The 26,115-nt window shown below is 51.8% G+C and overlaps 1 protein-coding gene across 19 annotated transcripts in view; it reads right to left on the reverse strand.

Moving 5' to 3' along the window:
• Window positions 1-26,115, reverse strand: part of Camkii (Calcium/calmodulin-dependent protein kinase II) — a 94,660-nt gene that overhangs the window by 55,663 nt on the left and 12,882 nt on the right. For all 19 annotated transcript variants that reach the window (XM_078180258.1, XM_078180260.1, XM_078180259.1 and 16 more), the window contains 2 exons: window positions 7,458-7,552; window positions 291-350 (listed from right to left, as the gene is read on the reverse strand). In XM_078180258.1, the coding sequence (XP_078036384.1) occupies window positions 291-350; window positions 7,458-7,552 (155 nt within the window). The remainder of the gene's footprint in view (window positions 1-290; window positions 351-7,457; window positions 7,553-26,115) is intronic.

Raw genomic sequence — 26,115 nt, forward strand, 5'->3', positions numbered from 1 at the left:
ACTTTAATGTTTCTTCGAAATTTTGTGCAAGACGATGGACTTTGCGGGAAAACATCGGCCGATTGTTCAGCGAAAAAAAAAAGTTCGCTCGGCCAAGAAACGCAGGCGCCTGCGTGTCCGAGGAAAATCGACCGTATCTACTGGCCCGACGCGACGCGACGCGGCGCGGCGCGCCGCGACGCAAGACGCAGGACGCAACACGTGTGCCATTTGTCAGACGGTCGTGGAAACATCTAGAGAGGACTCTCTCGACAATGTCGTTTGTGCTCGTTAATTAGGATCACACTCACCGATATTCTGGTGCTGCAGCTTCCTGCATATCCGCGCCTCACGTTCGAGTTTCTGAAAGTCTGAAACAGAAATAGATATCGCAGGATCAGCGGGGAACGGTGTTCACGGAGCTGCGATCCGGAATCATTACGAGTATAGATCGCCGCGCCGCGTCTTTGTCCGAACAGCGGGAATAATTCGCGGTATCGATCAAGGCTTCATAGAATATTTATAGAGTGTTTTCCATACTCTGCGTGGAGAATGCGTCCCTTTTAATAGCTACTTACGCCGCGACCGATCTCCGCCTCGTTATAAAAACTTTCTTTTCCAATTATACGTTTCTCTTCTGGCCTTCTTCGTCTATTTTTACCGAAACCCGACCGTTTCGTCCTTCCAGCGATTCGGTTAATTAGATTCCTGTTTGTTTATCTGCTTACATATTAATCGACAGCTGCGAGCCCGGCGAGTATAGCGTCGGTTAATTACTGTCGTCGGTGAAACGGTGTCGATTAAGAGATCGTCGGTGAAACGACGGTGGGTGATTCGACGGAGACCGAAAAATAAGAGGAAAACGGCTGAAGAATTTTTCGATCGATCGCAGCGAGGAGCTGTTCCCATCGGCACGCGCTCGCCTTTAAATTTTTGCCGACCGTGAGGAGATAAAGTTTGCTCATCAGGAGGTAAATCGGAAATCCGTTTGATATCGAGCAGGGTGGTCGCGATCGACTGGCGTGCGCGCGGCGTGTCGCATCGAGAACGTTCCGGGGCCGTGTGCGGGCTGCTCGCGCGAGCGAGTCGAGCTTTATCGCGAAAGTTCCACGGTAACGACAGTCAATGCTGGGTATAATCATTACCGCGAAATCGAATTTCCCAACGAGCTTCCCCCGACCAGTTTCCCCGTGGGTAATCCACCAAGGACCGCGATAAAATTGGATTTGTCGATGGCCGAGTCGTTTCGAGGACGATTTCCTGTTTCCTTTCTGTACAGAAAAGCCACGGAGGGACAAGCCGATGTGCTCCTTCGAGTATCGGCGATCGATAATCTGTGTCCCTCGTCCGGGGACCTTCTCCTAACGATCGTTTATTTCGCGGAAAATTCATTCCCCCGTCGCGCTTTCGCAGAACACGGGATTTGCGCGTTAGAATGGCGCGCGACTAAATTTACATCCGCATGCGTTACAAAGGTGAGGCAAATTTGTGGTCGACTCGATATATAATACACCAGTGGCAAAACGAGAAATACAGGAGTCAACGAGGGATGTAATTAATGGCGTTGAACAATACCTAAACCAACTTAAAAGGTAGACCACGGATTAGATGCATTTATGACTCGGAGAAGATTGTCGGCTCGTTTCGGGTTCGAATCGACCGACGAGCTTAAGTTCGACGGGGACAATCGATTGGAATGCGGAGAGAGCCAGCGTCCATTAAGTCAAATTACGGAAGAAAGTTCTCGCCGCGAGACGCTACAGCGCCCGTCGAGTTGTCCGCCATTTTTCGCCGATAAGGAGCGCGCGATTCGAATCGAGTAACCCAGTTTTCCCTCCCTTCCCCTTCCCCCCCTCTCCGCCGTCCGCCGCGTCTTTCCCTTTCTTTTTCCCCCCTTTCGTCGAGTGGACCGTCCTCCAATTTGCTTCTCCTCGTCGGGTTCCAGTGTTCTTCGCGGGCCCTCGTCTCGTCGTAGGTGCTCGTTAATTCTGGTTGTTTAATGCGGCGGGGCAGGGCGGAGCTGGGCGGGGCGGGGCAGGGCAGGACAGGGCAGGGCAGGGCCAAGATCGTCGAGATACAACGAGATTTAATTATATGCGGGGAAACACGAGGCTCGAGCACCTATCCAACGCCGAGACCGATCGACGTAATCTCGTTCTATTCGAGATATTGCTGGATGTTAATAGCTATTGCCGGGCTTCCGACGCTTTCTACAGATTTTCATTAGTTTCGCAAGGGTGATGAAGGAAGAAAATTTCTGAAGAATACCAAAACCAAATATCGATTCTTTCGGTATCTATTTAGCAAAGAAAAGCATAATATCCGCGGTCCAACGATCGCTGCACTGATTGATAGATCAATTTCCAGGTATTTGGAGCAAACGAAATTCAGGGAAGTCTCGAAAGAGCGAAACAGGAATTCGCAATTGTCTGAATTGCATCCGGAATGCAAAGGGTCTATCGAAACTCTGGCAGTCGACGGTGCGGCCACCCGACTGGCATTTTCTCGCCACGTGGACTCGTCGAAATAGAAAGGGAAGAGGCAGAGAGACGGGGAGAAGAAGAGAGAACAAGAAGAGGCGAAGAGGATCGCCCCTCGCCCGATAGCATCGGAGAACGCAGGGTGCACGAGAGTCCACGACACATTCTTCTCACGCCCGAGAGATCAAGGGCTGCAGATCGAACGGCCTTCGCGTCCTCCCATCGTTTCTCAACCCTCTCGGTCGCGTTCGCGTCTCCCGTGCGACAGCGACCAGGGATGAAGAACGATCAAGGTGGATCGAGAGAGAGAGAGAGAGAGAGAGAGAGAGAGAGAGAGATCGACGGAGAATATTCGCCGAGTTTCGTGACATTCGTGCTCCGTCGGACGCAAAGTAAGCAACAGCCTTGTAAATGCGAAAGGACACATCGCGCACAGCTCGGCTCACAAAGCCGGCAACGTCCGTCAACGATGCACGCGTGCGAACAAGGAAGATCGTATTTTTATCCGGCCATGGGAGAGGGTAGCTCGGGGACCAAGGACGGGAACGCGATCGCCGATCATCGATCCGGAGACCGCGACGCGACTCGATTACACCCCCGGGACTCTCTTATTCGAGACGGGGCGGAAACGTTTGTTTGCGGTGCTTGTTGCGCCGACACGCGACCCGAGAAACCGATTCGAAACGGCGACGAGATCTTTCATCGAGTAGATCACGGGTCTGGCGCGTTTATAGCTAAATTAGAGCAATCTTAACTTAATTCTTCGCTGGCGAGGATTTTTAACCTATTACGTATCGGGTAAAGTATTAACTCGTCCGATTTATCCGCGACAGCCCCGTGAAAAATGAAAATTTCGCGGTTAATTATGAAGGAAGAAGGCGAAGGCAACTAAAGCGTCTACGAGCGGTCTCTGATTCTTTAACGAGGAGAAGTTCGAAGAAGAAGAAGAAGAAGAAGTACTAGTAGTTTCGTTGGGCGAACTAAAATAATTAAGGACCCCATAAAGTTTCGGAAGAGGAGGGAATTCGGTCAGCAGGGGCGGTCGGGTGCCGCTGAAAGATTCAGCGACGTCGAAACGATTGTTTCGCTGTTAAGGGAATTAATCCACGGCTCGGCTCGGCTCGGCTCGGCTCGGCGCGACTTGTCTAGGACCGGCTGGCGTGGCTGCCGCTGGTTCTATCTTTGGCTTCAGTTCCAGTTTCTCTGCAGAGGCGAAAGGTAACGAGGGTTGGAGAGCAAGAAAAAAGGTTGCAGTAAGCAGGCAAGATGAGCCTCCGCCACTCCCCCCCCCCCCCCCCCCCTCTCTCCCTCTTTTTCTCTCCGGGGCGATCCCCGGTCCCCTCTCTTTCTCTCGGCGTGTTTCGCGGGCCGTGGGATGCCACGGCTGCACCCTCTTCCACCGGCTGCGACCTTGCTCCAGTAACCTCTTGACCTACCGCCACGGCCGCCGTTCGACTCTGCGCTTCTGCAACGAATAAAGCGCAGGGAAGACCCGATCGGTGCATCGGGCTCACCTTGAATCAGCCCGACCGGGACGCAGCACGCAGGTGATCCGGCGCGAGCCGCGAGACCGAATGCGCGATTCCCTGACCGAGGCCCTGTGCTCTGCGCCGCCATTTCCTGCCGACTTCCAGCTTCCTGGAGCCCCTGCGAGACTACGCCAATCCCCGGGACCCTTCCGCTACCATCGCTGCGATACGGGTGTTCCAGCGAATCCCTGCCTTCAACCCCCCTGCATACTTCGATTCGCATTTGTACGTCATTAGTAATTTTCCTGATATATAGATGACTTTTAAATCTCGCGTTTTCTCCGTTTAATTTCATTCCCGAACCTCGACAACCAAACGATCGAACCGATGGTGAAGGATAACAGACAACAGAACGCTTCTTGGATTAATTGTCGACACGCCGCGACGAATTAGTGGAAATTGTCACCCGGACGAGAGACAACGGCCAACTTCGATGGACTTCTGCCCACGCGAGGATACAGTCGGCTGAAATGTCAAAGAACGCGTCTCGCTAGGGGAAACTTTGACCTATTGAGGCGGCTCTCGGAAAATCTGATCGCTGCCCCGCGAACCGAGTCGGCAAAATAATTCGCGGACTGTCGTGCTTGATGGAAAAGGATTTCAAGGGGAAGAAACGAGACGTTGCTGAAGATGGAGTGGAGTAGCAGAAAAGAAGTGGCTACGGTAAGGTAGATTAATTTCAGATTTCATACGATCAACTAATTCGTCAATTAATTCCGTTGACGATTTTTCTACGATTTTAATCAGCGACCAACGCGAATAGATGACTAAACAAATGACAAATTTCAATCGATTGATGCTTAACACTGATTCTGAGTACCACGGTAGATACAAGAATATATTAATATAGTTAAGAGAAGAATGGAAGGATGAATCGAAGCTGGAATGAACAACCAAAATAATTGGAAAGAAGAACGCTTCGCTTGGCGAGGTCGAAGATCTCGAAAAATCTGTGCTCGACCCCGGGGCATCGGAATTTCCGGTGAAATTGGCCGAAGACACTAACAAACGGAGGGTGAAGGATCGATGGGCCACTCCCCCGCAACAGCCCCTTTGATATCCGCCGCGAATCAGAATTTCAAATGGCCGGCGAAACTGTCGAGTGCCCGATTAATTATTCCGGACCGGAAGTCACGGCGATCGTTGCTCCTTTCTTCCGAGCTGGACCGTCCGGTCCGGGATGCTCGTGTTTTCTTCTGCTCGAGTTTCGGTCTCGAGCCTCCCTTTCCCGAGTGGCTTTCCAACCGCGTGCAATTCGCGTTCTAAATATTTCGCGATATTCATCGGACCAAATATTCTCTTAACTCAAATTAATTGAAAGGATTGAAATTAATTAAAGATTCGTCTAAAAAGCAAAGGTAAAGAGTCCCGACGATTTTTAACACTGGAATAAACGAACTCTAAATTAAACCAGTGCACGTATACTATAGAATAAATCGGAACAGTTAGCTATAGAACCAAGTAATCCGCTGTCGACTAGGAGACAGAAAACTGGTGAAAAACTTGCCTTCGAGTTCGGTGATATCTGTCTAACTAAGATACGTTGCGATGAAACAGCTGGTGCCGCGTTAGGAAAAAGATCGCGAGCCTGGAGGAACTGATCCCTGGAAGAACCGACGACTCCCCCTTGTTGATCGTTCCGATTAGAAGAGAAAGCACCGAGAAGGGACAGGCTCTCGAGCCGCAAGAAGAGAAACGATCAGCACCCATTCTTTTTCTACCCCGAGTGGATTCTTGCCCCCGCATTCTGCGCGCGACCCTCGAAAATTCCTCTCGACGCTCGGATTCCCCGGCTCGATCCCGATCGAAGACGACAGCCGGGGTAAGCTTCCGACAGCTTCCCGCTCCCCCAGCCAGCCTGTCGACTTGTTGCTGGAAACCGTCTACCGAGCGGCACCTTAGCTTCTCCACCCTCATCGGTCACCCGTTAGTGCACCTGTTCGCGTTACAGAGCCGCGTTTGCCATTTTTAGACTACCTCGTCCGACAACTCTTTGACAATGGAATTGGAAGACTGTCTTGGGTCCACTTCAGGGAACAAGGCTGCCGACGGAAATCGAACTTCGGCTCGTTCGCGTGAGAATTGCACGGCAAATGGTGTCGGAAAATTTTTCTATTACACTATCTGTAGTTAAGTACCTGCCTTATCGTTTATACGACAAATAAAGTAAATTAAAGACTCGAGATTGCGCATTCTCTCCTAGTTTATCTAGCTCGTTTTAGGAAAATTGGCCCAGCGGGGCACGTCTTCGGCACTATCCGTCGGCAGGACAGTGCCCCAGAGGGCGATCGTTGTTTGTATCTTAATATTCCAGCTGAATCATCCTCGTCGCCTCTGTATAGCGAGCGTTCCCCAGTATCCGAGTAATCTCGGATGAGTCAGTGGAGGCATTAGGACAGCAGCCAACGAATCGATTGATAGCGATAATAAAACTGGCGGTACAGCTGCTCGGGTGACGGACCCCGGGCCGATACTAAATTTATCGATCGACGAATCCTAGGGAAGACGAGGCGAGCGACGATATCGCGGTGGGATTCTTACGAGTAAATATTCATTTAAAGCGATCGAAATTTAACTGAATTTCTTTTCGTCGAAGATTTAATCGAATAACTTATAATTCGTCGTCAATTATTCTATCTCTTCGAATAATTGAGGATTCCATTGAAAATTCACGCGATAATTTTCAATAGAATTTGATACGAATAAATTTTGATCTAGATAAATTTGGATTCGTTAGTCTTCACCTCGTAACCGTGATCCGCGTAAAATGTTGGCCAACTCCGCTCTCGCCCCCCGAGCGAAGAGAAACAAGATCGATCATCGATACCGCGGGTGATATCGGTTAATTAACGTGTACACGAGATTTCGCGAACGTTACGGTACCGCGGGCTCATGAATATTGATCGATCGGAGGCCGACCGGTGTTTACTCCGGCAGTGGAGGATCGTTTCGCGGGGCAGACAACGACTGAGAACGGTGGGCCGCGGGATTCGCGAATACCGGCCGGAACCGTTTTCCCTGTTAACAATGAATAATAAAGGAGGAACCATCGCGATGTCCTGCCGCGTATTGGCGACCGAGCTCGCCGTGTCGGGACGGAATGTTTGTTGGCAGGCTTACAACGGCGTCGCTCGTTGTTTTTAGACGGCGAGTCTTCGATGCGAGGAGAGAGGTCCGAGCTCTCTTTCCGTCGAATCGCGTCGAATCGCAGGAAAAGCGGGACTGCGATGTCTCGGGACAGAAATAATTAGCGTCCGTAAAATTGGAACAATTTTCAAATAAAGGCGAGATCGGTCGCTTTTTGACTCTGAACACGTTAAAGAGAAATTCTGACGCTGGACCACGTTGTCGCGCGTCTCCGCCGTTGAAATGTGCAGCGGCGGATCTCGCTGCAGTCGCATCGATGTCCCCGTAGTTTACCGTAGTTCCGAGTATTACAGCCTTAGGTGTAAAAGGAATAAACGCTTACCTCTGGCCGTGAGCTTTTTGGTATTTATGATTTTCGCCGCGAACTCGTGGCCGGTGCTCTTTTGAACGCATCGTCGCACCACCGAGAAGGCACCTCTGAAACAGACAATGGGCGTCGAATTAGTAATTAATTAATTAATTAAACCACATAGTTCAAAAACCTAGCAATACCGTCGAGACCTAAACATTCGTTGGATATCGTTCGAACGATCTGGGACATCCAGCGAAGGGTTAAAAGGGTGCAAGAAGCTGGGAGCGACGTTTAGATACGGTAGGATCGAAAGGGGAGCAGGAAGTTTGTTTTCGGGGGGTCGCAGCAACGAAAGCGGACGATAAACGGCGTCCGCCGGATTAATCGAGCCGAGACCAGGGACTCTGGAAACTTGGCGATACTATATGTTTGTACTCTTAAACGGTGCCGCGGCTCGAGAGCCATTCGAGGGGCAAACTTTCTCGATTAGCACGGCGTTGGGTCGCGTCGGGTGTAAATCCACCTGCACGACGAGGCGGGCCGAAGCGACGTCGAAAGTTCGTCAACGCGGCGTCGATGAAGCGATTGCATCGTCGAGGGTGGGATTGCCTGCTCGAAGTTTCGGTCCTCGTTCGAGCGGGCCGCAGGACGCGTGGTCGGACATTTCGATATCAAGGATGCGAAGAAGGAATTCGAAGACCGCGCGGGCAGAGTCCGAAGAGATCGTAGCTGCATCCGTCGATCCGTTTTGCGGCCAACAGCTCGAGAGCGGGTTTGGGAGCCGCGAGCTTCGTGAAACGCCATCCGTCATCCCTCTCTAGGAAAAAAAAAACGAGCCGAGAAGCTCGAAAGCTGGAGGAAACGCGGTAGGACGAAAGGTCAAGCCTCGCGGACGACGTGTTGCGGAGGCCCGACGCCTGTATCCTTCTCGAAAGTAGTTCAAGGCAGACCGCATCGGCGCAAACGCGGCTTTAATGTTTCATCCTGCGGGCGTCGTCGGCGTCATCGGCGTCGCCGCAGCCTAGAGAGCAGCCCCTGCACTCCACCTGCGTTACCTCCTGCCGTGTCCCACCTGTCTCCGAACCGAACCGAACCGCCCGCGATCAAAAAGGGCGAGGCGGACGCTTACCCAGTCTCCATGGAGACCAATCATTACCGGAGATTGCACGGCGACCTAACCCGCGATTCACCGGAACAGCTCGATCACGTGCTTCTTTCGAAGCTGCCCGATTCAATCGGCAATTGTCGCCGTGACGCCGACCAAGACCCGCAGGGTCTCGGACCATTATTCTACCATGCGGCAATTCGCGTTCAATGCGGTGCATTTTACTTTGTCATTTTCGATTAACAAAATGTCATTCGTCTTGCTCGATAAGTCGATCGCTAATTTACGATCAAGAGAAACGAAAGCCGCGGCGATTGGTTATCCCACAGCTGCTGGCTTTTTTACTCTGTCGGGGTTGCGACGGTCGCGTTGCACCCCGAACCCGAAGAGAGTCGACGGCGGTTGTGCGTCTAGCTCGAATCCGACTATTTTCGCCTGGATTCCAAGGGGGATGGTTGGAAGCGATGAGATGCGATGCGGTGCGGCTCTACGAGGCCAACCACGGACAATTCAAGGGGATCTATAACGAAGATATAAAAAGAGAAGTGGAGCGCGTGGGGCTGCGGGGGGGTTGGAAAGGTGCGGAGAAGCCCACCGACGCAGAAACGGTGGTCGAGCGACAGTGTCGGCCTTGAATCGAGCCACTCGCTCGACGACGCGCAACTAGGGCGTGCAAGAGAGCGACGGGATGCGCCGCCTTCTTCAAAGAGCAGAGCAGAGCGGAGCGGAGCCGGAGCGAGGCGAGGCGAGGCAACGCGCGTGTATCTCTCTCTCTGCTGGCAGCTAGGGGCGACGACGCCGTTGCGTCTTTTGCAGCCGCGTCGGCGACAAGCGCAATGTCGATACCTTTAAATACACGGCGACCGGCTTTGGTGCACGTTCCCATGCACGGATCCTGCGACCGTGTGCCGTAAGTGCACCGTCTCTCCCCCACCCCCTCTCTCTCTCTCCCTCCCTCCCTCTCTTCTGCTCTTTCTCTCTCCACGGCTATAAACGCGTCCCGGTACGACCCGTTTTATCGCTGATCGATTCCCCACGCGGCTCGCCGGCGAACTGGAATGGCGAGCAAGCTGGCCAGAGCTCGGCTAGGCGAGCATCCCGCTAGAATCGCGCTAGCAGCTAGCTAGAAGATAGGCGTTACGTACCGCGCCGGTATATTTCTGTTTTATGAACCCGGAGATCCTTGGATCCGCGGAGCCGGCTGAATATACGACGGAAGCCGGGAAGCTACGCTCGTAAGAGACCCCGTTTATTTACAAAGTTGACGGTTCTCTGTTAGATCTCAATTTGTTTGCTTCCATCGCATCGCGCCGATCCCGGCGCTCCCCTCCGCTTCCCGCCGGCTATCGGGGCATCCGACGACTTTACGACGCGTGGTTTACGCGTGGACAAAGCAAAGAAGCTTCGGGAAGCAAACGGGATGCGGCGCTCCGCGTGCCCGCGCCCTGCTTGCTGATCGTCGTTTCGGCAGATTGTTTCCCCGCGAGAGGAATATCTCCGTTGGGGAGCGCGGTCTAGGCCTGGGTCGGGTAGCGCTAGGCCAGGTGCGCTCTACCGGCTCCTTCGAGGGCAACCAAGCCACGCCTACTCGCAGCGAGCCACGCCTCCTCGCGAGCGTTTCACAAAATACCCTTGATCTCGAGTGCAGGCGACACCGGGGATCAAGAGTCGGAAGTCGAGAAAAGCGCGACCGAATATCGCGCTGCACGATGGTAGCCCAAGGGGGTATCGACTAGCGATCGACGCTCCATCCGGTAATTATCCGGGGCTTTTCAGCCTGTTGGCTGCTCGGAGATCGAGCTGTCCCTGCGGAGACGCTCCGGTCGACACCGACCGGAAGCAAAGATCGACTGCGCGCGCATTCCCCGCAGAATCCTAACCCGCGGGTTTATAGCGGGACGGATCGGTGTCACGTGACGCATCGTAAAACGTGTTTCCTGCACTTTGCATAGTTACCCACTCGGCCTACTTCCACGTCGGCGTGGCACCTACCGATCGCGAACCGTCACGCTGGTTCGCGCGGTGCCACGGAACACCTATTTTCTTGGACTCTCCAAATTTTTACCAACAACTGCACGATATCCTCGCCTCTCTATTGTCACTGGTTATCTGTCATACCTAGGGCTGTTATCAAGTCTGACAGCCATTCATCTCATTAAATTGCAGAAAAATGAATTAAGTAGGCAACGATTTAAATGCGTCGACGATTGGCCAATGACGTCCAAGAAAATCGGTGTCCCGTCACACACGATGAGGTGTATCGGGCCGTGTCGGGCCGCGTGCAGGCGTTCAGGTTGCGCGACACGGTTCTCGAGAACGCCACCCTTATCGGAGTCCCATTGTTCCGGAGAATTCACGGGTGGGAAACGCGACGGCAATCACCGTCCTCCAAATAATCCCTGATCCACAACACTGGTCGGAGTCGGCCGGATCTCTCGAGAATTATCCGCGACCATTATCACCACCAATTAACGGGATCGCACTCCGATACACCTTCGAGATGCCGCGCGAGAATCGAATCACCGTGCTGCTGTTCTATACTGATTGCGAAGAGACCGGGGGGTTGGTTGGTTGGTTCATTCTACTCGAGGCACTTGCCCGAGTCCGTTCAACGTTCGGGTAAACAGCGCTCGCCATAGGATTACCGGCATTACGAGTCAACTGTTTCGAGCTGCAATCGATAGACTGCGGATTTTCATGCGATGCGAGAATCCTCTCTATTTTCGTCTCGCTTCCTTTCGACATGTTACTTACGCGACGTACGATCGTGCTATTGTAACGCGAAGTCATTCTACCGTTTATCGAATAAATATTCGTTGAATTTCGACGGATTGGTTCGACACGAAGATCAATCTAGCAAATAGTTTCTGTCTCTACCAATCGTTGTATTGTTTGATCGTGTCGAATGCTCTACTATAGTGTGCGAAATTATAGTATTATTCCTGCAATTGATTCTAATTCCAATAATATTATATTATCATTGTTAAAATAGTCTACGTAGCAAGTGTCTTCTTTTGTCAACTACTTGAACCGCTTCAGTAGCACCATCGATGCCCAGGCTTTCGTATCGCGATCGATTGGATTACCGTGTCGAAAAGAAGCTTCGGTATCTCGTAACTAATAACGATCGCGAGTGGAACGCGGTAGAGAGCATCGATTGACCATTAGAGGAGAGAAACGGTAGGAAAATGGTAACAGTTTTTCAGGAGGATGTGGGTCGTCGACACGGCGAATGGAATCGTTAATGTAGCGATGCACTCGGCCTGTCTCGGCCCCGGCCCGTCAAAGCTCGCGTACCAGCGATTCATTCCTCCTCTCCCTCGTTTTTATTTCTTCCTCCGCCACCCCGCCCTCTGTCCTTTCCGTCTCCGACTCTCTCTCTCTCTCTCTCTCTCTCTCTCTCTCTCTCTCTCTTACACTTTTGCACTCTCTCGCTCTCGCTTGATACGTCTGTACATTTTTTTTTGTTGTTGCGCCACGCGGCAGCTCTCCTTTTTGCATCGCGGCCGCGGATGAATGCGAAACGTCGGCAGAACTATTGCAGCCAGTCTCGGCTCGCCGCTCCATTGTTCTACATACTGCACCGGCAGACAGTTGACACGGAATAGCGCGACACAACGATACACGCGAGCGAGAGCCAGAGAGACAGAGCGAGCGAGAGAGAGAGAGAGAGAGACGGAAAAACTGTCCACAGGAAAAGGCGAAACAGAAAAAGGAAAGCTTTGAAGCGCGAGTGTAGCGAAAGGTAAAGAAAGCAGAGGGACGCGGCGGGGCGGCCGAGAGCTTTGTGGCCAAGAACGGCCGACTGAAAATGCCGAGGGGTCAACGTGGAACGGGTGATTCGCGACCTAGTGATCAGCGACTCCCTACCTCGGCCCGCTTAGTCACCCTCTTGCTCTAAACGTCGTTCCCTTACTTCTCCTCCTCTTCCTTCCTTATCCCAGCCCTTTCTATTCCTACGAACTTGCGCCGGAACCCGCTCTTCCGCCGATCGAAACGCTCCCCAAGTTCAACCGTGACAGCAAACCCCCGTCCTTGATGCAACCGGTACGTTTGTTAGACACGATTGCGATGAATCGCGACACGCGTTCAGGTTTCTCCAGAGAGACAAGTCGCACGATACGATCGCGTTTTATCGCGATACGGCTTCTCCGCGCTGAAAACGGCGACCTCGCGAACACGCAGCGTGACTCGACCGTTTTTCCATCATTTTGCTAGTCGCCAACCTATATGCGATTAAATCGATCTGCACAAATGTTAAGTAAAATAGAATTGCGTTTACCAGTCGAAGTAATAGCGTTATTTTCTGGTAGTCTTCGTTGTAAGAATAATAACAATTGTTTCAACTGATTGGACGAAAGAGAAGTGTCTCTCGGAAAGATAGAAGTAATGCGGCAAGAACGAAACAAGTAGTCGCAGCTCCGCGAAGATTCCGCGGACCCCGCCCACGCGAGGCCAACTTTCCCCGCGAACACAATGACTTTTCGTCTCGCAGGTTCGCGAGTGCCATTAAAACTTTTCTTCGGCTCGTCCGCGGCCTTTCTCGCCCGAGCTCTTCGCGAAAGCTGCCTCGATAAACCACCCAGAACTATTTGCCGCGCGCATTCGACGTAAATCGCGAGGCGTGGCGCGGCGCGGCGGGGCGAGGCGAACAAGCCCCGAAAGAGCCGCACCTGGCGAACCATCGGCATTAACCGAATTTCCGCGTGTTCGCCGAAACGGGCGCGATATCGCATGGTGTAACGGCCTGTCGGAGAACACTGGAATCCGCTGGCTCCAGGGAAATCATGCTGCTAGCGCAGCGGATGGCCGTGGCGAACCGCGAGCCATCTTCTTATCCCTACCTGGTCTGTTAATTCCAAAGCCGAGGCAACAACCTTGCGATCGTTGATCCGTTCGATCGTTGGAACGGCGTTAGTTATCCTTCTCTGATATATATATATATATACTGGCAACTGTGAGACCCTTTCTTCTTCAACAAACGAAGAAGATATATTCAATGATCCGCGACAGATTTCACAGCGTATATCTTTTTAAAAAGAAAACCTAATTTTTTAAAGATATTACAAGTTAACTCGGAAGATCTTGGAACCTAATCTTTGATGATCTTGTAGCTTATTCGTTGCAGGTCTTAAAGCATCGCGAAGACAATATTTCGAAGAGTTTGCTATAGAAAACAGAGCACCGTAAAGTATAAGGCGTTCGGCCTAATGACTCGGAAGACCTCCCACGGGATCCGACTTCCGTGTAGCCTAGTTTCCCTCGGGTTTCGATTCCCCGTGAAAACGCTTAGGAAGCGTGCGTACGAAACGCAGAGGGAACGCGGAGGATCCGCTGCCCCGTTCTATCGGCCATAAAACGAGGAAACGAGGGAACGAGGGAACGAGGGAACTCGGATCGCGGGGGTGCGGAACGAACTCGAGGGCGGTGGAGACGGAGAAGGATGAAGGATGACGGAGACGGAGACGGAGAATACGGGAAAGGCGAGTAGGCCGTGGTGGGAGAGTGTCAGGGCGAGGGTTGGCCGGTCTGGCCGGGCGGGGATGGCTTTAGCCGGGTCGATACTTTGGTTCTCCGCGTTCCTCGCGGCTCGTAGTGGTGGGAACGGTCTCGTCGCACAGCGCTGATCCTGCTGGCTGGACATCGACGTTCGCCAGCCAGCCAGCCAGCCGTATAATCTCGGAAGAATGCTAAGACGGATGCTGTTTTCTGGAACGTTCACCCCGCGCGACGAGACCAGCCGGGACGAGCGCCGAGGCGGAGAGTAGACGAGAGAAGAGACGCGCGGCGGTCAATCTCGAGGAGCTTGCGGAGTCTCGTTCGAGCCGATGAAAGGAATTTTTCCCTGTGATCGCAGCACGAGATGCAGTCTTGGCCCTTGAATATTTCAGCGGGCACACGAAACGGCCGGGCAAATTGAATCAATTAATCTTGAATGAAATTTCTCGACGAGCTCTATCCGATCTCCCACACCGAGCTTTCGCTTACTCTCTCTCTCTCTCTCTCTCTTTCTCTGTGCTCTTCGACCATGCTCCCTCTCGCGTAACCCTGTCTTACATAAAAGCCGCCCCTTTACCAGAATTTATGTTTCCTGCGAGCGTTATCGTACGTATCCCGACGGGAAATGCGATAGTCGTTCGACGTCGCTCGTACACGTTGGCGCAACGGTGCAACGAGCAGGTGCTCTCGTCCGGGTGGCCCCGCCGATGACATTCGACAAGTCCAAGAGTCACCGGCCGAAAATGAGTCACGCCGACATCCCGTAATTAAACGTCACGAGATGTTTCATCCGAGAGCACTCGGAAGGATTAAAGTTGCGGCTCGGCTCCGCTCAGCACCCGCGCCGCGGCGGCGAATCGATCGGAAAAGTCAACGCTTCCGAGCATTTCCAATCTCGCTAGGCGACGCCTCGCCTCGATTCACTGCGATTCGCCGGGTGGGGGTGGGGGAGAGGCCGGTTTTAAAAATGCATGGAATCGAAGGGCAAGCTTTTCCGCAACGTCTCTAAAATAATGCTCGTCGGATCTCGTTCCGCGTCACGCCTCCAAACAGCCTCGTCCCCGAAAAACATCCCCGAGGAATACGCGTGTTCCTGCCGTCGAAAACAGTCGACGTTCCTGGATGTCGAAGCCAAGGAAACACACGGTTGGGAGTGAATCGGTAATAATTTGACCGGATCCGTTGCATAATAAAATTCGAGAAGGATGTTGCTTCGAGACCGGCGTGGCTGCGGCTGGCCGTATCCGATGATGAAATTATTGTTTACCACGGACCGCCCAGCAATCGACCATTGTATATGAAAGGACCTTTTATCCGTAAATAAATAAATAAGTAAATAAATAAATAATCTGCAGCCCGAGCTGTGACTATTTCTCGCAGTGCAACGAAGAGTGGTATCCTCCGTGTTGGAAAGCGAGTTTGTCGAAACGAGGGGTTCGCTTGCAGTTATCGAAGGACAAACGAAGAGAAGATGGGGCGCGGGTTGTTCGAGGCGTGCAGACGGTCCCATCGTTTCGTGCTTAAATAGCCGAGCTAAGGCATAATTTAGACACTGTGTACAGTAATACCGCGCCGGTTTGGCCAGCGTTACCCAGTTACCTCCTATTATTGGTAAATCCGAGTTATATCTAACCAGTCGACCCCTGCAGCCTCGCAGCCTCGCAGCCGAATCGATGAGGAGGAACCGAACCGAGAACCGAGAACCGAGAACCGAACCACTCCTGCACCCGCACCCGCGCACAGACCCGGGCAAGACCGGGTTGCTTACACCTGGCCCGGCACGCGATCCCCTCGTAAAGCGTATTAACTCGAACGGAAGGTTCTGTCGCTGGGTTTTAGCGTACAACCTTATTCGGGGATTTCGAGATCACGACACCTGCTCCGCCGCTCGTAAAAATCCCCGAAAAATCGCTCACCTTGGCCGGAACGATCCGACGGGGAATATTGCTGACGGAAGCCGTCGGCGAGCTGCCAAAACGAAAAAATCCCGAGACCGAGGATTATTCCAAGGCAGTCGACCGATCCACGATCGCAGAGATCGCACGGTCGTGGAGAACGCGCGATGCGGCTAACCCATTTGTACCCGAAATTGGAGTAATCCGCCAGCGACGACTGTCGACTACCACCAACCGCGATATAAAGCCATACCTATCTCCTAGATTGTAATTGATACTTGTATCAGCATGAGTAACTATGAAAGAGCACTATAACGAGTCATATAAATTTATGCGATCTATCGAAATAACTATGCGATTACGGATACGATATACTCGTAAAAAAACAACTCGATGGCTATAAAAATTCTCCGCGTTGCAAATGCGCGGGAATCGCATAGGAAATATTTGGATCACTGTCGAAAATGCTTCGATCCGGTGTGCGGCGTTCAGGAAGGTCCCGAGCATGACTTATCTCGTCGTCGTGCCAAGGAGCCATAACTAACCGTGTCACGCGTTGAGTAGCTGTTCCCCCGTTGTCAAGGTTCGCATACCCTCAGTCAGAGCGGAGCGGAGCAGAGGGGAGACGACGTCTCGCTGACACGTGACTAATTAGCGGCTGGCATTATGTCGCGTTCGCTGGATAGCCCTGAAAAACGCGGACCCAGCCCCGAAGAACCTCCGCGGAAAGGGAAAGGCGTTCTCACCCTCCTTTGTCCTCCGCAGCCGTTTGTGATCCACCCTCGCCCAACGCGGGGTCAAAAGGGCATTCCCTCTTTCGCCGCGGTGGAAGCGCCGCCGCCTCCTCTCGCCTCTGCCTTTTTTCGTTCTTTAATTCGCTCGGCCGAATTCTTTGCACCCTGTCCCAAGGTGTTCTTTATCTACTCGAACGTTCCGCACAGCTCGGCGATCTTTCGAGGACGCCGCTCTCGCTGCGCACGCGACGGACAGTTCTTTCGGTAGTTACACACCCCTCTCGGCGCCGTTCATAGACAATCTTCTTTCTACTCAGCCGCCCTCAGACCACCCTCTGTTTACTCGAGCACCCTTCAGTACGCGATTCTTTGTCCACTCGTGCGCTCTTTGAGGGCGCAATTCGCGGCCAATTGTCTGTAGCCGAATACCTGGAGGGTGCTAATCGTCGACGACTCTTTTCTCCGAGCCCTTCCACCGAAACGATTCGTTCGCCGTTTTCTCTGTTTAGCCAAAGCTTCTTCTGTAACCCCGCGGTAAATTCTCTCGAATTGTTCCTACGGTATCGGAAGAAAAATTTCGGGACATACGATTATTCTAGCTTCGCGAAACACGCGTTACAAGCTAGGGGATGTAATTTGTCAGCAATCGAATTGCTCAACTTTTAACTCTTATCGGACGTCAGATGTTCAGATGCCTAATGTATAATGTCGCGCAGGAGTTAACATCCTATCTCCGATAAGAGTTAAATATATGGACTGTCATTTGTCCGCATTTGCTAGCGACTCGCGGTGTCAAAGAACAGGGGGGTGGAAAAAGGATCGTATAGGCGGTGCCGCGATAAAGCCGAGTTATCGTCGAGCGAGTTGCTCGCGGCGAGCAACAACAACTGGAACGCGGTGACAATTAAGTCGGGAAAACGACCACGGCCGCGGAGCGGAGTGGAAGCGGAACGAAGCGGAGTGGAAGCGGAGCGTCGAATCAGGCCGACTTATCGACGTCTCGCGCGGCGCGAAGCGGGCGTCTCTGCGAAACTCTCGAACCGGCTCGAGAGATCGACGTGTACAACACGCCGATGAATAAGGCACGTCGTCGAACGGGGGAACGGAACACAGAGAGGGTACAGGGAGAGAAGCCAGTTTCTCGCTGGCAGGAATAAAGTTTCCCCGTCCCAGTTTCCAAGAATATCACCGGCATTCCAGCCTTCCCGACAATGCCTTTCGAACCCTGACAGAGAGCGCCGCGTGCCGGATGAAATGCTGCCCGAAATTCACCCCCTTTGTCCCGCCCGGCCGAGGTCCCTTAATCACTCGGACAAAGGCCGGACGATGGATTTTTCCCTCTGGACACGGGTTCGCCGTGTCTTGGGACGATCGATCGGCGAACACGACGCCGGCCCTCGCGAGGGCTGGACCTCGATGGAACTGCTCCTTCGTCGCTGGGGTACCGAACGGCGAGGGTGGACGCGTTCGCAGAAAATTGCCACCCTCGAGGACCACCGGGCAAACAAAGAACCGGCTACGATTCACGCTCGAAAGCCGTTTCGGTAAATAATCGGTCCTCGAGAATTCCATTGAATATTTTCAGGGGTGATTGGAACGTGATCCTGTTTCCAGAAGATGACGAAACGTCGAGACTATTAACCCTACGCGGGATACGCGTAATTCGTTATCGACGATCGATTAATAATTAACAGCGGTCTCATCGAGAGATCAGCGCGTCTGCGTTCGAGGGCGACGACCCCGAGCAATAATAAATAAACGGTCAAGTTTGACGCGTCCGCGTGGACTCGGGTAAACTTCCGACGCTCGAATGATTATCTTATAGCGATTTCGACGGCGCGGAAACTTCGGCCGCTCGCGCACCGCGTCAATTATGCAGGTGTTCTGTCAACAGCGTACCATACTTCGGAACAACTGTCTAAGTTGCGCGAGTGTCGCGAGCGCTGGTAACACGGCTATCGCGGGATCGTTACCGAGCCCCCGCCAAGGAAAAACCCCGGCCACCCCTTCAATCATTCATCTCGATTAGAAGCCAGCGCCGTGGAATTGCACCGTGGCTTTTGCCCTAATCTAATCGCTCCTAGTCCCCTCGCAGCTCGTGACTCACGACTCGGGACACGCAACGCGTGTCCGCCTTCTCGCCCGTTTGCCAATCTGCTATGACAATAAAAAAAAAAAAGAAAAATAAGCCGACGGGAGAGATCGAGCCGACATCTTGTAGAGCGACAGCCGATTTCGTCGGCGACGATAACGCGGTTTCACGATGGAGCGAGGAAACAACGCCAATTGCGATAAGCGAACCAAGGAATTCGGTACAGGTGTGCACCTTCTGTTTTTTAATGAATTAGAGGTGCGAAGCGAAGAAACGAGGCTTTCCGCGGGCAACAAATTGGTCATAGAATCGAATAACGATGCGTTATTTTTATTTAAAAAATTATAAACTCCGAACTCGGCAACGAATTGAAAAATACGATTAAAGATCGTCGTCTAAGAATCGAAGACTGCTATGCTCATTTTACATAAATAAAATAGAGGCTCCAAGAGAGAAGAGCGTCGCTTCCGATGTCGAAGCAAGGAAATGACGACGATCTTGATCGGCGAATTGAAGGAGAGACGTGTATCGTCCGCATGAAAAATAGCAGGAAATTCGAGCGAGGACCCGAAAGACAATGACGTCGATCGGACGTGAAACAATTCCGGGCCGTTACAAAACGTTCGGTCGCTTGTCGCCGCTTGTCGTCACGTACCTATCGACGGACAAGACGAAACGGCGTCGGTATGCGACGGAATGCGGCGCGACGGAAAACCGGACGACGCAGAAGCCTGGGAGACTCTTGTTATCGCTGATCGAGCGACGAATCCCGCGTATCGATCTCTCCGGGGACGAGAGAGACGGTACGAGAATGTTCGAGTCACGTTCGCGGGACCGCTTTGAAAATTTGCTGCGCTTGTGCTGCGAAAGAAACGAATTTTACGCGGGAGCGTTTTCTAAGCGTCCCGCTATCTAGTAAATAAGGGGAGGAACGTCGCAACTTCGCGAGGGACGGACAAGAATGAATCGGGACGACGAATCCAATAGCCGCTGGTTTTGTTCGCGGAGGAACGGAGAAGATTGCAGCGTTTCGTTGACGTTGCTCGCTAGAAAAATTTTCCCTGGTATTTCTTTCGAAAACACGCCTTGTGTTCCATGTTGTATCATTCTAGCCGTCATTCGCGTCTATTCGTAATTCCAGAAGTTATTAAAGAATAGACCGATTACGTTAATTCCGTAAAATCGTCGATGTCGCGACAGCGAGAGGTTCGAGAATAGGGACAACTAAGAATCCCGGAAACGCAGAATGGCGTTACTCGTCGACTCGTGGCAGAGAATAGACAATCAATCCGGAGTCGAATGCCAACACGTGTGCAGATAGCCGCACGGTTCCCGTCTAATCTCGCGGAAAGCTGCTGGATAAAGGCCTCGCTTGGAAGCTCTCGGATCAGCGGTCCCTTGTGCGGCATAATTAGGTTATTAGTAAATAATTGAGTTAAATCGATCGAACTGATCACGGAACAGGCCGAGAGCCGAGAGCAGAGAGCAGAGAGAGAGAGAGAGAGAGAGAGAGAGAGAGAGAGACGAGAAGGTCGAGAGCAGCCTCTTTAATTGAAGACCGAGGGGCGACTCGGCTCGGCTCGGCTCGGCTCGACCGTCAAAGAAACCGGAAGCGACGGTCGAACGGGAAAGAGCAACGGTTCTATTCCTCGACAGTGGCCGCGCGCGCGAGCTGATTCCGCTAGAAGAGCGAACGTCGCCGCTTCGTTATGGAAATAAATGCGATTCCGTGCAATGCCCGAGGCAAAAGTCGTCTAGGTGTCGCGGTGTGCCGTGTGTTCGCGGTACCGAACCAAATCCAACCTGACATTTGGCTAAATGTCAGTGACGTCGCTCAGGGAGACATGAAAGCGCCACCACCCCCGCGGAACGGGTAGTCTTCTCCGGCGACGATCGCTCTCTGTCCGGAACCAATTTATTTCTCGGAAATGTCTGGCAGACTGCGGTTTCGGGACCTTTGCCATTAACGGCGCAACCGTCGACGATACCAGATTATTTGTTCTACGGCTGTCGAGATTGCGACCTGTTTCTCCTGGCAATTAATCGATACCTCGATTATTTCGAACATTGATTCCAATAATCGATGTTCATCCGTATATACTAATGAATAAAATTCAATTAAACTAACCATAAATTAATTGATTTGCCCAAGCAACCGATCGTCCGTATCACCAACAGAATAATCCGAATGGATGCAGCTGGTAACAAGGTTATCGATAGACTGCGGATAGGCATCTCAGAATGAGCAATCTTTCGGTAGACGGAGAAAACTTTTGCTCAATGCTAAACCCTGGCCAAGTAATACCAACCGACGCGCATTGCCTCGCGAAACTTTGAGATTCGAATTCGTTTAGACTTTTCAAAGTTTCTATTATCAAACTTTCTCCACTAACGTATTCGATACCATATCTAGACAGTGACTTTTATACATCTATGACAAATATCTCGGCTTCCCAGTGTCGCCGTGAATATTTGATAACTTTTAACGTTTCTTAAACGTTATTTAAACTTTTAAACGAAAGGGGCTCTCGAATGTTAGTAGAATTATAAAATAAAAAATCGGTCGATTCTAATCTTCGTAAAATAACGCGGCGAAAACGTGTATTTGCATAAAGATCCGCAGTCTAGTTACCAAAAACGTCTACTTATACCGAGTCGCTTTTAACGGCCCGGTAGTTTCAGCGTTAACGAGCCCGTCCCGTTAGCTATCGCCGTTCTAACAATTACAACGGCGCATCAGCGGCGAAACGTTTCCCCGAGTTTTTCATGAAGCACGAACTAGCAGGGGGATAGAATCCGAAGGCAGGATTACGAGCCGCAGTTTCCAGGAGCGGTGCTAGGCGACGTCGCCGAGCAGACCATCGCTCCGCTCCGCGCCCATAAGATTCGTCGGCGTGGAGCAGTTAACGTTCCGTCGAAACATTCGCCGGCCTTTGTTCGAATTCGCTGCGGCAGTAACCCCGTTCGTCTTTCGCGAAACCAACAAGCCGATTGCGTTGGCCGGCGATCCTCGAAGACGTTTTTACGGGGAACAATAAAATCCCGTTAATCCGTGAGCAGGCGACCAACCCCGGACGTTTCGCGCTTTAATTATTCCGAGGCTAACGAGATTTCGCTGCACTTCGGCAACAAGGAAAGTTAACCCGGGAACACGGCGGGAGCCTGTGTGCGCGCAAGCCAGCGCCACGGTTTCATTGTGTCAGCGGGTCGGATCGATCGCGGGGCAAGGTCTCCGGCTTGTGTTTGCCGACGGAAATTCCGCGATACGCTGCGGGATCGAAACCAATCGAACATCCTAGATCTCCTCCTCTGTCTACCGAGCGGCGCCGTTCGCTCCGCGTTTCGTCGACTATCTGCGACATGGTTCCGCGATTCAACCATTTTAATCCTTTCATGCGTCCCACTCGTTTCCTCGCACTTTTTAGAAATCGATCGAACTCCGCGTTCGTTTCATTGATCCGTTTTTTTTTCAAATCGAATCCTCTCTTTTTCTCCGGTTTCGTTCAACCCCAAATAAAATTGACTTTTTCAAAGAAATTCGTTGGCTCTCATTGAATTTTTCTATTTAACGCGATTTTATATACACTTGTTCATCGATCTCCGATAACTTGTTACGGAACGTTATCCGGTTTTCAAATGCGATATGAATTTGATTAAAAATTCATTAGCGGATTTAATTTCGCGGAAAGGTTCGTTCAATTTGCAGAGAGCAGCGCGATCTACGTGTCACAAATACAGTCACAGATTCACAATCTATCCAGAGTAAAAATCTACAAAATCTACCTCGCCGATTCGAGGTAGGTTCCTTCGTTAAAAAAAAAAAATCGACAGCACCAGCAACTGAGAATCGGAAGGCAAATCGAGGAAACCACCGAGGAGTCGCGTCGACGTTAATTGGCCGAGAGGAACGAAATCGTCGGATCTCGGTAACGACCTGTAGAAGAGAGAGCCTGCACCTTGATATCCGAACCACGCGGCTCGTCGAGCGACTGTGACATTTCTCCGCGGTGTAGCGAAATTCTGGCGCCGCCGATTATTTATAGCCCGTCTAAACATACGCGGGCCGGGCTGTTGAATTAGAAACTGTCCCTACAGGCGAGCAAGCGAGCTAGCTAGCTAGCTGGCTGGCTGGCTGGCTGGCTAGCGCCGACACCAGAAACTGTAAAATCGAACTGCCCATCGGGATTATTTTCGTGCGATCTTCCCGCGCCTCCGGCCGAGGTTCCCGTTTCGCTCGATCTGTCCGCGGTCGAATTAGTCAAAACGCTGCCTCAGCCAAGTCCCTCTCATATGTAAACAACCCTAACGCGGCCATCTCTCCGCCCGTGTAAACCTGCTGGTACAAAGCGTGAAACTAACGCTAATTCTTAACCATGAACTTCTCTCCTCGTCATTCTCTGAAGCAAACTGTTTTTAGATTTTTTAATTTCTACAATGCTGCTGGCGTCGTCGGGTTCTAGAGTCCTAAAATTTCTGGATCTTTAAATATCTATAATCGTTTCTGGAGATTCGACAATCGTCCTGTAGATTGACGGCGCAGTTCGAGAAGTGAATAGACGATTAAGATAAGCGTAAAGTAATCGAAAGAGCGTTAAAAAGTGTACCCGCGGCACGTCGACGAGCCCTGAGACGACCCTAATATAGCTGGGACGCTCGTAAACGTGTTCCGACGTGGCGCGGCGGTCGCGAACGTGTCCGATCGAAAGATTAAAAGAAGCGGCTTCGATATAAATGCGAGCCGCGCCGCCGCTCAAAATAAGTCTGCCTTCGATCCGAACGCCCAAAAATAATATCCGTGTGGTGGAGAAGCCACCGGCGGCGGGTCGGCGATTCCGCTCGTTTCGCGTTTCTCCGGATCAGAATGCACGCGCGGTTCGATTCTGTCCGGACACGGCGGCGGAATCCGCGGCGATCGTCGATCGAACCAACTCGGAAATAATCCTAAATTCTAACCTTCCGATCGGGTCTGTCTCCTTCCCAGACACCGGAAGAACGGAGCCGACAGAGAGGATTGATTGAAATAGAACTCTCGAGCTCTGAAATTTTCATTAATTCCGAGAGACGAAGAGGAAACCTGTTACCTTTGATTCTACGTAATCGATCACTGGGGAATCTCCGATCGAGCTCGGACACGTTCCGTTGTTATCGAGACTGTTCGACGCCCACCACCGATACCGGTCAGCTGCCTCCCCCTCTCCTTTATTCCATTAACTATCATTCTAATCCCGTTTCCCCGGCGCGTCCTCTTACGGCCCCCACCCAGATCTTCCGGCAGATTCCCACTCTCGTTGATTGCTTTCGAAAAATCGGTCGACCGTGTATAAGCTCCGGCAATTTTTCTCTCGATTCGTTCTCTCGTTTCGCGGAATCTTCGATGCGAACGTCGAACGCTGTGCAACGTTCGCTTAGCTGCGACACCAGGATCGAACGCTTCCCGATTTCCACGAGAAACAACGCTGTCGCTTTCGGATCAAGAGGTTAGCGAGGGAGCGCTCAAAGCGACGACTATCGAGGCTCGACCTTGGTCTCGAAGTAGCCCAGACGGAAACGTGTCAAATTAACGGTCACGTGATGACGTAAATTGGATTCAGTTACCGAAAAGTCGTGGAAAATGGCGAAAGAAGTCCGTCGGAAGATTCAAAGGTTGTTCGGCGAGGTTCTCCTCGACCGATTGTACCGCGGGAAAAAGGTTCGTGAAACGAGGCTGCTCCCTGCTCCCGATCCGGCAACCTAATTCCCGATTTCACGTGCAATTGTACCGAGTTGTCCCGTTCAATTATTCAAGGCGCCTACCTCCCCCGGGACGTATGTATCATGCGCATGCAATTTTAATTCCGGCCCCCGAGAAATTGCGGCGGGCTATCGATTAAACTTCGCGACCCCTGCCCGCGCCCTGCCCCGCGCCACCGCTGTACACCCCCGCCCCCCGCCCGTGGCCAGACCCGAGCGAGACCCCGTTAGGATTAGAAGACTTCCAGGACGCTTCCTCGGAGGCGGAGGCGGAGACTGGCAAACGATGGAGCAGAGCAACTTTTAAGGCCTCGGGATTTACCGGCAGAGAAGACATTCTGAATTCTCGAGGCTCCGACTCTCTCTCTCTCTCTCTCGTTCACTGTTCACCTCCCGATCGTTCGCGATAATCTCTTCGGATATGAGTTATGCGGCAGAGAGGCTCCGGTAAATAAGAGCCGTTGAAACGTGGTCTTTCCCGCGATTATTCTATACCAGCGACGATGAAAACGGTTCTCCCATCTAGATCCACGTATATTCTAGTTATTCAATCCTTCGCTGGTACACAATGGACGCATTGCATTTCTGTTTCACTTTGTATCAAAAGAATGCCTTGTTATTGCAGCTTGATTTAATTCAAATTTAATTCTAATTTAATACTAATTCAATTTTAACCGAATTTTAATTGAATTGCAATTTAGTTTCAATTGAATTGTAATTTCATTCGAATCCATCGTATTTTATGAGGCCCAAAAATTTCAGAATATAATTTCAACGTTCTGGAACATAGTTCCTCCTTTGTTGGACCTCGATATCTCGAGGGTATGGAATTAATTGTCATTGTCACTTTTCCGAAGACTAGGATCATTTGTACCCTGGATGACGGGTGGAGGGTTGAGGATGAACGAGCTGCGAGTTTGAATAAGAGCACCGAACCGATAAAGAAAGAATGAAGGAAGCGAAGAGAGAAAGGGGAGAGATCAAGGAACGAGCCGCGTCGATCGGTTCGAGATCGGGGACCGACCGACGTCTAAATCGGTCCGAACGGTTGGACCTGCCGGTTTCCGATCCTTTTATTTATAGCGATCGGTTGGTCAGGCATAAGCGACGAGAGGCCGCCGCGTGCGAGAACGTTTTCCCGCGCTCCACACCGCCGCGGCCGTCTCATTAGGAAGAGGGAAACGGCCGTGCGAGGTCAGCAGACGATGAAATTCCTGAACCGCGTGTTGCATAGTTCTGCAGGCCTATTTTCGTCCTGTGCCGCTTGCTATTATTAGGAGAGCTGCCGCGAGAAGGGCGGAAGAGCCAGGCAAACAAGAGAAAGAGGCGGCCGGCCCGAGAGAAAGGGAAGAGAGCGAAGTAGATCCGGAGAGAGAGAGAGAGAGAGAGAGAGAGAGAGAGAGAGGGAGGTAGAGAGAGGACCGTCGGCTCACGCAACACCCCCTTTAACAGCCGAGCACGTGGCCACCGAATTTGTCCAACGATCGTGAAAACGCGTGAAACCGGACGCGATCCTTAACCCCGAACCCAAACAGCCACCTACAGATCGAATATCATGCACCGTATTATTTCGAGCCTCCGGTCTTCGCACAGTCCGCGTTCTCCTCTTCCTCTTCTCCTTCTTCTTCATCTT

The sequence above is a fragment of the Augochlora pura genome, chromosome 5, assembly GCF_028453695.1.
Source record: "Augochlora pura isolate Apur16 chromosome 5, APUR_v2.2.1, whole genome shotgun sequence".
NCBI classification, from domain to species: domain Eukaryota; kingdom Metazoa; phylum Arthropoda; class Insecta; order Hymenoptera; family Halictidae; genus Augochlora; species Augochlora pura.